The 12,658-nt window shown below is 37.7% G+C and overlaps 1 protein-coding gene across 1 annotated transcript in view; it reads left to right on the top strand.

Moving 5' to 3' along the window:
* The window catches only part of ALKAL1 (ALK and LTK ligand 1), a gene marked incomplete at both ends in the record, with an annotated part of 32,345 nt that extends 23,168 nt beyond the window's left edge, over positions 1 to 9,177 (top strand). The window contains 3 exons of the mRNA XM_080610354.1: positions 4,447 to 4,500; positions 8,050 to 8,130; positions 9,113 to 9,177. Coding sequence (XP_080466480.1) covers positions 4,447 to 4,500; positions 8,050 to 8,130; positions 9,113 to 9,177 — 200 coding nt within the window. The remainder of the gene's footprint in view (positions 1 to 4,446; positions 4,501 to 8,049; positions 8,131 to 9,112) is intronic.
* Between the last annotated feature and the right edge of the window lie 3,481 nt (positions 9,178 to 12,658).

Here is a 12,658-nt window from a genome sequence, read left to right as displayed (position 1 = left end):
GATGGAGCTACGCTTTTCTCAGTGATGTCCAGTGACAGGACAAGGGGTAATGGGTGTAAACTGGAGCATAAGAGGTTCCATGTGAACATCAGGAAAAACTTCTTTACTGTGAGAGTAACAGAGCACTGGAACAGGTTGCCCAGGGGGGTTGTGGAGTCTTCTACGTTGGAGATATTCAAGGCCCGGCTGGACAAGTTCCTGTGTGATGTACTCTAGGTTACCCTGCTCTTGCAGGGGGGTTGGACTAGATGATCTTTTGAGGTCCCTTCCAACCCTTGGGATTCTGTCATTCTGTGACCCAGCCAACACAGTGCTGCTTCGCATTTCCTGTGCTTGCCTACAGTACAGCCTGCAGTGAAATGCTGTAGATCCCCCTGGTGTAGACGTGCACTAGACCAAGAGCAGGAGGAATTTTTGCTGGCTGATGTACACTGCTTCTCTGAATAAGCTAAAAATAAGCAAAGGCTGCCTTTTGGGAGCATAAACAAATTGAGATCTTCATTTTTAATGCCAAGGTGATATCACCTGAGGATGTGGAGTTTTCATGGCTAAGCCAACAAACTGTTGTGTGGATTTGGCTTATTTCAGTGCTGTGAATACAGCTCTTGTTATTTATAATCCAGCAGGACATGAATTTTCCTGGCACAATAATGACGACATGGTGCTGGAGACAGTGCAAATACAGGGTAAAAATCAGCACCTGCTGTCACAGCTTTACAGTCAGAACAGACAAAACACAGAAAAACTGAAAGCATGAAAGGTGAAAAGCCTCATCCAAGGTGAAGCAACTGTGTCTTACATTGCAGGTTGAGCCCATGCCTGAGCTCCAGGCTGTGCTTTATTTATTCTTCTACCTCTCTGCAACAATTGTGTCCATATTAGTGAAAAATTAAACATTTATGTCAGCTAGCAGGTGCTGAATAACTGAAAACTGTAAAGAATAATTTTTTAGGGAATTAGCTTAACAACTTTGGAATGCTCACAACAAAATGCAAGAGTGGGGAACCAGAGCACCTGTGGCTCACTGCTTCTTAGCTCAGACCTTGCTGTCTCTCCTCATCATCTCACTTATCTCAGCATGGGATAAAACTCAGACACATCTGAGAAAATTAACAGTATGAGTGGTTTAGAACTAACTTTGCAGTATAAACTTAACCATTCTGCCTGACAAGCAGAGCTGGAAAACTCTCTAAATTTGTCTTGTCCCTAGGTTGGACAAGAACCTCGGGTGACATTGGTCTAGTGGGAAGTGTCCATGCACACGGCAGGGGTTGGAACTTGATGATTTTAAGGTCCTTTCAAACTCTAACTATTCTCTGATTCTATGATTCTATGATTTTGCTATAAATATTCTTAGCATTTTAGATAGAAGATCCAGTAGCAAATCGGTCCTAGCACCGTTTAATGGTCGTCTATGGCTGTTGCTGTCTGTGGAAGGGGTGTAAGATGAGCAACATTTTACCTCAGATGAGTAGTTACCTAAGAACAGACATAAAGATCTTAATGTAAATGAGAAAGAAACCGTAAGAAGGAAAATTAAGAAACTAATATTATTTATTATTATAAACTTAGATATACTGAGGATTGAACCCAGGATGGATAGCACAAGTGCCTTTAATCTCCGATATACTTTCTCTGGAGCAATGCAGGTTTTGTAAGCCTGTTACCGTCCAAATATTCTCCCCTCTGATTAAAACCAGTGAGTTACTGTATCTCATGGGTTCTATACTTTCTGCATTTTACTAGTTTTTGTAATACAGTCCTGAGGCAAGAATGGATTGAATAAACTCTTTTGTGGTTTTGCCCAGTGTGACTTTCAAGTGTTTTAATTTTAGTAATGCTTTGCCTATCTGTCTTATTATATTGTTTCTGCTTTTCCTTTGTGAAATTAATATGTCAAAAGTATTTAACTTGCATTGTGGGGATGTGAGCGTACATTGTGAGAATGGATATTAATTAATATCTGTCTTAATAAGTGATAGGTAGCACATGAAACATGACTGCAGTAACTATGAGCTTGTTAGATGCCAGGGAAAGCTAGCATAGAGGTTTTATCATAATGATCTTTCAGTTTATAAAAGCATCCTATATGGATTTGAGATCCTGCTGTTGGATGCAGTGTGATCTGGTCAGAAGTCAGTGATACATATTCTGTGCAAAAAAGATGTTCATTAGTTTGATAGAAATACTAAGTCCTTTGAGACCTCAGCCTCACAGTTGGAGTATACAGATAGGAGGGCTTGGCTATGCTGCCGGAAAACGGAAGAAAATTACTGTGCCTTGTGTTGGCAATTCATAGTTCAGTTGGAGTTGCCCCTGCTGTTAGAGCCAGTGGACTGAAGTGTTCCAGTAACCTGTTCTGCCCGTGATTTTTATACAAATGAGCTTAGGTTGTCTTTGTGGAGGGCTAGAGGCTCACTGATTGTGTTTGACCAAGCAAATGCACTGTATTATGAAGAAAATGAATGCTTGAAGAAAGCTGAAACGTGGGCACATGTTGAAAAGCTGATTGCTGCCTGGCGGAATGGCAGCCACAGCAGGGGAGGAGCAGGCACGCAGTCAATATCATTCAGCCACTTTCTAACACACGACTGACCTAGTTTTCCCTACTGGGACAGGCGTAGCCAGGCTGGTGTGAACCTTGGGCTGATGTAGACTACTCGTGGGAAGCAGACCCTCCAGCATTCCTTCTCAGGCTTACTGATACAGCTGCAGCTGCAATTTTATGCTTGCAATGCCTAGTTCCTTGCCTGAGCATCAAATCCATTATCCTGTTTTACCTTCTGTGCATTTAGGGCTGGTGTTTTGGCTGTATACTTTATTACAGACTTTTCCTAAATCATTTTATGGGGCAAAAGGCAGCTACTGTTCCCATAGCAAATTCTATAGACTTTGAAAGGACTAAATGTTCTAAAAGGGTCTAAATGTTCTTTGTCAGAGCAACAATGGCCTATTCCTAGCCCAACCTTCACTAGACTTCAGTTATTCATCAGTACTGGTCCACTTGAGGCATCTCATCAAAACTCACTCAGATTGTTTCATGATTTTTGGCTTTTCATATGTTTCATTTTGTATAATTTTAAACTACCTGACATTTCATGTCAGTAAAATTCTAAGCTTGGTGGAGAAGGGATGGTATTTCATTTGCAGTAAGGAAACAAGTTAGTTAAAACAGATTTTCAAGGAATCTTAAGTAACTCAGCCTAACCTGGCTGAGTTGCAGTAAGACTTTCAGCTTAACAGCATTTTAGATTAAGATCCCAGCCTTAAAACATACTTATGTGACCTCTGAGAAACTGCCTAAAGCCTGTGGTATGAATTTATTTTGGCAGATAACCAACATCTTCCTATAATAAGAATGGGAGCTTGCTTTCCTCTGATCTAAATGTTAATTCAGATGGGGAATTAACTGAAAAAAAAAAAAGTAGGGGAATAAAACTATTCAAAATTACCTTAGTGGTAAGGAAATATTTTCAGTGAATAAATGTATTTAGCTGCAATTCCTAATAATACAAGTTAATCATGTTCCTTGTATTAGTGTTAAGAAAGGTATTTCTTTTGAATTTAACATAACATGCAGCTGTTATGTACAGTTACTGTCTGAAGTAATAACTGCAGTTACCCAATAATTTTTTAAATATTTCCACTTTTCCAGTGGAAAATTTATGATATTGAGGGGAACTGAACTACTTCTGGGAATATCTACTTGCATCAAAAGTTTCTGCTGTAAGCCAAAGGCAGCATCTCATTGCAAAAAAAAAAAAAAAAAGTATAGGGTTTTTTTTTTTTGTTAGCTCCAGTTCTGTTCCACCGGATTCCTTCAGCTGTTACAAGACTTGTACTTTCTCTTGTACTTTTTGGAAAAAAAAAAACTATATGGAAAAGGAATAGTTTAAAATTCACAGCAGTTTTCACAGAAGAGGAGTACTGCTTTTTGACTATTAGTGCAATGAAAAATATGCATGGCCTTTGTCTAAGCTGCTCTGTAGGAGACATTTCTGTTCATCTTAAGGTCCTTTCCAACCCTAACTATTCTATGATTCGATAAGTACTTGTTATTTCAAAACCCAAAATACAGTATTTGGTTTGCATTTATCAAGGTATTTGACATAATTTGTTCAGGTACTCAAATACTTGTCATAACATGATGATGTATTTATATTGTTTGTGGTCTTTCTAAAATCATAGTCCAACTCAGAACCTAAGATGTGCAGAAATGATATCAGGTAGTGTGTTGTAGGTTGACCATTTGGTATTGATCTGTGAGCTGCCTGAAACATTTCACTGGTTAACACTACCAGCCCTCTCCCTCCCCCGGTTAATTTCATTGTTAATTTGGGAAGCTCTTTGGCCTCTTTTCAGCAGGCATGTCAGCATATTATGCTTTCATGGCTTTTACTGTAATTTCTGTACTACACAGTTACATTTTTTTTCTTCTCTCCTCAGAAAGTTTTCCAAGAGATTCCACTCTAAAAGACAAGTTCATAAAACATTTTACAGGTAAGGCAGCTGCTTGCTCTTCATTTTCGTATATATGCATGTTCCAAGTAGCCACAAGAGTCACATTAACTTTTCTGAGGTTCTGCACCAGGTTTAACATTTGTGAAGTTAAATTGTATATTTTAGGACTAGAATTCTTTAAACAACCCTAATTACATTGAGGTTTGAGTGTCTCTTTGAATAATCTAGGTTAAAATAACTTTCAAAACATGGTAAGGTAAAACTTGCTGTTTCATTTTTATCGTCTTATTGTTGCTTCACGTATTTATTTTCATGTTCATTAATTTTAAAACTTCTCATTGGACCGCATGTATCTTTTAGAAACAGACCTATGTGGCCATTTAAATTTTCACTATATCAAGGAAACACTTTTTGTCTTCTTTCTTATGATTTAAACACGTGGACACTTATTTTACTAAGGGAAGGATTAAATCAGTGTCAACTAAATTAACAGAAAAATAATTTGCTCTTTCAAATGTGGAAGTTTATTATAATTACAGTCAAGCACTTAAAAACTGAGTTAGAGTTGTATAGTGCACTTATGTTTGGGACTCTGTAACTACTGGGAAAAATATTGTACCCTTTGAATACATGTAAAGAGAGTTATCAAAAACAAGATGCCTGCACTGATTCTTTACTCTCCACTTCAAAATATTCTGTAATTTGTAAAAGTGAAGGTTTCAGTGTATGACACTGCAAATCTGTTGGTGATTTTCAATGTTAGTGGAGTTACTGAAACTATAAGCTAGAGAACTGGGTGGCAGTAGGAGCATGAAAAAGAGAATTGGAAATAATTATGCATTTCCTCTTTGCTGGAAATTTCAGACAATCCTTGTCAAGAAAGAAATGAACTTTTTGTCTCTTTTGCATGGGGAAGGTGTCCTCAAACCTGTAGGATAAGCACAACTTAAAGGATCTTTCTGCCAGCCGCAGCCTAACAGCATTTACAGGAAACATGCCAGACTCAGCTGGCCGTTCACTCTTACAGTAAACAAAAGTACTCATGAAGTTTACTATTTCCAGTCCATATGAGAAAGAAATGAGAAAAACGTAGAGATTCCAACTATGCTATCCTGTGTAGCACAGAAATACTGGAAATTCCTCTCCTGGGAAGGACAGACAGAAAGATTTGCTTATATTAGTACTTAATCCATTTCCTTTTCATCTGTAACTTTGCAAAACTGCTTAGCTACCATAAAAAGCTCAACATAAGAATCTGGGGAAGCTAAATAATGAATACAGAACAAGTTTCATTACTCAAAAGCAGCAGTGAAAAACAACCATGAGTTTTACAAAAGGTATTTGAGAATACTAAATCATAGAAAAAAAAAAAGAGCAAAAAATACTTGAAGGCCTGGAGCCATTCTTTAAATTAATATTCCTTCTCTGCATGAATAGTTGCCTTCAAAATTGCTGAAATTATTTGACTAACATTAGCTGAAATGAATAAGTAAAGCAGATTAATTTCAAAATTCTTACAAGTTATTTCTTTGTTGGCTCAGAATTTGTGCCTACATCTTTTTGCCTTTTTTTTTTTCTTAATATGCTCTTAAAATCTTCAGTGATGGGGTTTTCTGCCTCTTTTTCACAGCTTTATTGGATCCTGTAATCTGTAGGCGTTTTCTTAAAATACAGCCTAACTTTGGTTTTCTTTATTCTGTTCAAACTGTAATCCTGTAATCCTTTTTCTATCAACCTTAGTTAAGTAAACTGTTCAGTTATAGTCCTTACTAGTTCAAGAGTTAGAACATTCTAAACTAATGAAGTTGTGAAAGAGCAGAGAAGGGGAAGTCAACATTATCTTTACAGTCCATTATCTTTACAGTTTCAGGGTTAAGAAAATTATTGTACACTTTCAGTATGCCAAGAATATTAGGCACATTTTAAAGCCAAATAAGAACCATATGTAACAGGCCTCAACTATAGGAAAAATCATAAATAATCTTGTGAGTCATAAAGCTATCTATCAATTCAGCTTGAAAAGCCAGCTGACACGGAGTGCTCTATAAAGCACAAATAAAATTAACAGCCTATTTTTGATGGCAGGGAAGAGAGTAGAAAACCATATATTATCTGAAGGGACACAGAATTTACTTAGTGACAAAAGCTGATGTTATCTCCATATATCCTGGAAAATTTCAAGTTGCATACTTTTTCTTGAGACTAACTGCTCCCTCAGATAAAAAATGGCAACAATCTTCTAGTTCAAAGTTGCAAAGGCTGCTTTGTGAGTTTGCTGAAAAGCTTATTTTGTGGGTGAAAAATCTCATGAAATCCACATCCTACTGTAAAATCTGTCTCACGTTCAAGTGTGTTCACTGTCATAGAGAGGAATCTTCTCTCAAGCTTGTGGTCATTTGGCTCCACTATCCAGAGACAAGTGGCTTGGTACGTTTTACCAGGCTGATAACCCACCTTACAAGTTGTGAAATAAATAATTTTTGCCCAGAAAAGCTTGAGTCTTCTTCTGACAGCAAAGTTAGTTAACACAGAGTGTTTCGTATGGATCCTTTGGTAGCTTTGCTTTAAACAAGCTCTTCTTATTCAGGGTTTCTATTTGCGCTGAATTTAGAGGATGCAAATAAATTTAGTCTTGTTCCGTTATTGTCAATTTATGTCAGTGTTTTCTGTCCAGATCACAGGAAACTCATCGTAACAGTGGTAGTATTGCTAAGCAGGTTGCATGGTGCAATTACTACTTTTTTTTCCTCCCCTTTTTAACTTGGATGCCATCAATAATACCTTCCCAGGACCATCAGCAATTAAGGAAGGGCTCTTTGGCAGTTTGTTACCTTTGAGCCATGTTTTAGAGACCAGTAGCTATATAGTCTTATCAAATAATAACACAGACTGTATGTCCAGAGAAGGAAGCACAGAACACAGCACATCCTGGGCACACAGGAGTTTGCTTGACCCAGACATTGACATCCTGCCCTCTGCATGCCTGAACCCTTTCTTTTTAGGACTGTTCTAACAGGAGATCAGGTTCCTAGATGTTACTCAGCTATCTTTTTTTTTTTTTTCTAAACACCCATATTGTATATTAAGAACTTCATAAACCATCTATGTGCAAATTAGAAGCATTAATACATGAAACTATTTCATCTTTCCAGGTCATGGAAACTCCTATTTGCTTAAAATGTTGCCTTTATTTATCTTTAGAAATAATACTCACATTCCATCTACATTATTCCTTCTGAATTAGACCACTGATGTCTACTGAGCAAACTAAACTCTTTTGTAGTTTTACTGTTCTATTTTTTAATGATGTAAGGACTTTTACTGTTAAGTTTGGAATTTCAAGGCTCAGTCAGTCCATCATTTTCAAGGGCCACTTTTCTGTTGTTCAGATCATAAGCATAATAGCATAGCAATAATATTTCTTTCTGTTATTTCAGTAGCATTGTTATACTTGAGTTGCAGCATAATGATTTAAGGTGTAGCAAAAGTCTAAATATAATTTTAGCCAAAAAGAGATTGAACATTAATTGAAGCTGCAAAGCACTGACATGGAAGGTTTATGATTAACTCATGCTTACTTTTGGACAGGGCCAGTCACGTTTTCATCAGAGTGTAGCAAGCACTTTCATCGACTGTATCACAACACAAGGGACTGCTCAACCCCAGCCTGTAAGTAATAATTTAATACTTCATATTAACCAAACACAAAGCAGATAATATGAGTTTCATTCAACATGAAATGTTCTGCTTATCTAAAAAGGAGAGCTAAATCCTCAGAACTGTCTCCACCTTACCCAGCACTCAGGCTTAGAAGAGCTATCAAGGCTTATCATAGCCAGGATCTTTTCTTCTTTTCTCTTTAGAGGGGTTTGGCGTTTCCTTGCAGGGACATCTTAGTCACCATAGGATGTCTGAGGATGAATTATTTCCTCTCCTGCTGACATGGTTATATTCTGTACAAACATTCCCTGAAGACCTGAACACAGGTTATCATTCAATCTCTTGCTGGTTGGCACCATTTCTATTAAGTTTTATTAAAATACTTATCAAGCAAGAGAAGAAAATTGCACCTAAGTATTTTTTGTTACCAAATAGATCTTTCCATCAGAAAGCACAGTAATGGCTCCAAGGCCCATTTGAACCAAGTGGTCATTTGAACCAAGGACACCAGAGAGACAGCAAGTGGGACACTATTATATCTAGTCTGATGAGTAGAAGATATAGTTAAACATGGTAAATACGGATTTCCATCTATGTTAATTCTAATTGGAAAATAAAATTCAAATAAGTTTGAAAGAGTCTGACCTCAAACTATCTTATAATCTGCTGCTTAGAATAGCCTCCCAGTTAATGAGTTAAATTCCTTCAACTAAAGTTGGAAGTTGAATCTGGTCTTCTACATCTTAGGAGGAAACTACCTGGTAGAAAATTAATTGCATCGCTCACACTTCCTCTAGAGCTCTGGCTAGGATAAGGTAGAATATAATTTTCCATCTTACGCACATCGTTTCATGAATATCCATCAGAGAATGGTTTCACTGTGTAGACTGCCTGAAATTCTAGTACGAAATCTACAGTTAATTTTATGCAGGTTTTTGAGGGTATCTGGCAACTGAGATTCATTATTGCTGTGGGTGATTTTGTTTTATAGATTACAAAAGGTGTGCAAGGTTGCTAACAAGATTAGCAATGAGCCCTTTGTGTACACAGTCCTAGGATGTTTGCTGTGTAAGTATAATTTTTCCCACTCATTTTCTTATTTGTTGAATGGTCTAGTGAGTCACTCCACACTTTTTATCAGGCTTGCATACATAAATGTGGTATTAACAGAGTGCATCAACATGCAGTTCTGGCATTGCTGTAAGGACTGACTGGTTCCTCGTGGAACTACAAAGAAGCACAGATACCTCTGTAGGCCCCACTGTAATTTCCTATAGTTACACACTTGTGGCACCGTAGTCCATAATTATGTACTGGGTGGCTTCTTGCTGTTTAGAATTTCAAGAAGGAGTTTGGTTGGTGAAAGAAAAATGTGTGAGGACTTTGTCAACACTTTTCTTTCAGGCCTTTCAGAAGAGGGCTCTGTTATCTATGGAGGAAGAAAAATGTCTTGATCTCAGGTCTGCCAATGCAGTCTTCTTTGATAGCCTGGTCATCTTTTAGATCACTTTTCATTCCCAAATCATTCTCCTGAGAACTTCTCTAAAGTTAATACCACTTCATGGTGATGAAAGTAAACTGAACCTGAAGATGTGACAAAGCTAAAGGCTTCAAGTAACAGGCTGTGGAAAGAACCAGACTACTCTTGTTTATGAATAGCATGTTAAATATGTTAATTAAACAGCATTGTCACTGAAGGAACATCTTCAAGTGAGCTATTTTCTTGAGTTTTTTAAATATCAATAGGACAGTTACACTCCCGACAGTGATTTGAAAAACCTCACTGGGTATTATTGACCAATGAAATATATAAAATCAGTGACTTAATTTATTTAAATTTCTTCAAAGATGGTTTCCTTTCACCACCTCCTCCTGACAAATACTGCAAGCTTGGAGTTTGGGGGAGTTGTGTATGTCATTTCTTCCTGCATCAAGACTTCAATTCATACTAATCAAGAATAAGAAAGGAAGAGTAGGATATGAGTCAGTGTTAGCTGATTTGATTTCCAAGTGGAGGTGGGATTCATTTTGGTGGCTGTTAGAAAATGCTTTGAAGAATATGGCAATATTTCAGTGCTAAGAAGAAATGACACAATTTCTTTCTCCTTTTCTTAACTATTTTCAGCCTGTTCGGCCTCTTGACTTCCACGTCTTGCAGATGGTTTTGAATATATCAGGGATGCTGAACCAGAGACTGAATAGGGCTACCATTATTTGTCAGGATCTTCTTTACCTTTCCTTGCTGAGGAAAGAAATCCTTTTCTCAGTCCACTTTTTTAAAATGTTTTTTTGAGGTTCCTAAATTCCTGTTTGTTTGTCAGTGTTCTCTTTCAAATCTCAGCTTTCTCATTTTCTGCGTTTTCACCTATTTAGTCTGCGTTTGTCCCTCATCTGTATCCCTTCACACCTCTGGGTTCATGGCTCAGAGTTTCCAGAAAGATTTCTGGGTGTTCCAATACTTTTTTTCCTTTTCTTTCAAGAAGGTGAGTCAAAGATCTGCCTCCATATCCACAGTACAGAAGCATCTATCTCATTCTTCCATCTTTAAAATACAAAAGGATCAAAAGTTGCTATGATTTGCAAATCCAGGTGTTCTAATTTGCCTGTCAAAAATACACTCAAAGATGACAGGTGGGGAAGGGAGGGCTTAGATGGTAAGCAATGTTCGCAGTTCATGTGTACTGTGTTCAGTTAAAGTTGTTCACTTCTCTCTACTTCGTTAAAAATAGAGGAAACATTGTAGGAAGAAGTAGAGCTGTGATCAACTAGCTGCATCCGAGCTGCCTTTGTGCTCACTCACCCTGTTCCTTCACCAAATGGATGGAGCGTCTGGTTTCCACTAGAAATAAGACAGGCACAGGTCTTCATGTTTACTTATATCCAGCATCTTTCTGTAATGGCAACTTTCCCTGAGAAGAATGCATGGCAGGAGTCACTCTCTCTTCCCTCTGAACAGACAGGGCAGCATAGGAGTTATATATGTTCATCCTTCAAAACCACTGCATTCCTAGCAGGATTCTGTGATTGCTTCTACTCCATCTTCTGGCACAGAGGATATATTCCTCACCACACTCACACTAGTTTAGAGAGGATAGGGTAATAGCTACTCTTTACTGTAAGTAAATTTGTCCTTGCTTTAACATTTGAGAGAGTCTTGGAGACTCTCAGTTGCCTTGAAGAATGAGGCTCTCCCACTCTAATTGACACCAATTTGTAAGTATTTCTCCTGCATGTACTAAAATATTCTGTGTTTCCCTCATAAAGAAAAAAGAACTGCAGTGCTATTATGCGAATATTTTCCTCCCTGTCTTTGAAGTGCTCGGGTAAGAAAAGGAGACGTGGTCTTTTCCTGTTAGAAATTAAATTGCCTGGGAAAGTCAGATTTCCCGCGGGAGTAGCTGGAGCGGGAGCTGCGGGGGCGCGTCCGCGGGACGTTTCAGGACCATGGATAAGGCTGCCGAGGCCGGGGCGCGGGCTGCTCAGAGCCGCGGCGGCTCCGGGACTGGTGTGCAGGAGACGTACTTCCTAGCGGTTGCTCACTCTTTTACGGCCTTCAGACCTTTGTTGGGTTGTATTTTTTCAATTCTGATCCTTGCAAATGGAAGTAAAGCATTTGATGAAGGCCAGAATGTAGAAATAGGCACAACTATGGGAAACTTCCATGTAAGATGCAGCAGTGTGCGCTGCTATGTGTTAAATCTCTTAGCATCAATGCTGAGGATTTGACACAGCAAAACTCATTAGTGTTTGCAGAAGGGCAAGACCCACTGGCATTCTGGAGTTAAGATTTATGAAATCCACAGGAGACTGATTTATAAACAGAGTTATACTAAGCAGTCTGCCTCTGTATTTTGAAACTAGTTCTAAAATGGCATGTCCTTTTCTTTTGCAGACTTTCTACCAAGGAAAGAATTCCGATTTGCCAAGAAAGTGCCTTGAAATCTTCCAAGACAGAGAAGACATCTTTTACCTTTTTGATTTACAACGTTTTGTTACTAGATGCTTTTTATTTTCATATATTTGTCGGACATTCCATATTTGTGTGAAATATTATTTTATTTTAATTTGTAAATTTGTTGCCTATAGTTCAGACAAGGCAATTATTTAAATACATTGTATATAAAGAATACTAATGATATACTGATTAAATGTTTCAACCATATGCAGGGAGTTGGTAAAATTTTGCTGTTTCTCTTGTTCCATTGTATTTACATCATTCTGCTCAGGCTCTTACTTTCATTATTTGCACTAACTTGAAATGCAGAAGTCTATGTAACTGAAATCTGAATAAGCTGTAAGTGGAGAAGTTTTACTTGCCATGGAAGATATTTTATATTATGAAGCTTTGTTAATATATACATATATTATTGCACATCAGAAAAAAATTTGCTCAGAAATGCACCTTGCTTTCAGGAATATTTGTATGACTATTCTGGATTGTCATCAGTTACATTTGTACTGGCACTTATGGAAAGAGTTGCAAATAATGTAAATATAAAGACTGGAAAACTGCAATGCAGTTTGATGGAATAAAGGA

This window comes from Psittacula echo, assembly GCF_963264785.1.
Source record: "Psittacula echo genome assembly, chromosome: 2".
NCBI classification, from domain to species: Eukaryota; Metazoa; Chordata; class Aves; order Psittaciformes; family Psittacidae; genus Psittacula; species Psittacula echo.
The sequence above is the reverse complement of the archived record's forward strand: the minus strand, read 5'-3'. Positions and strand labels throughout refer to the sequence as shown.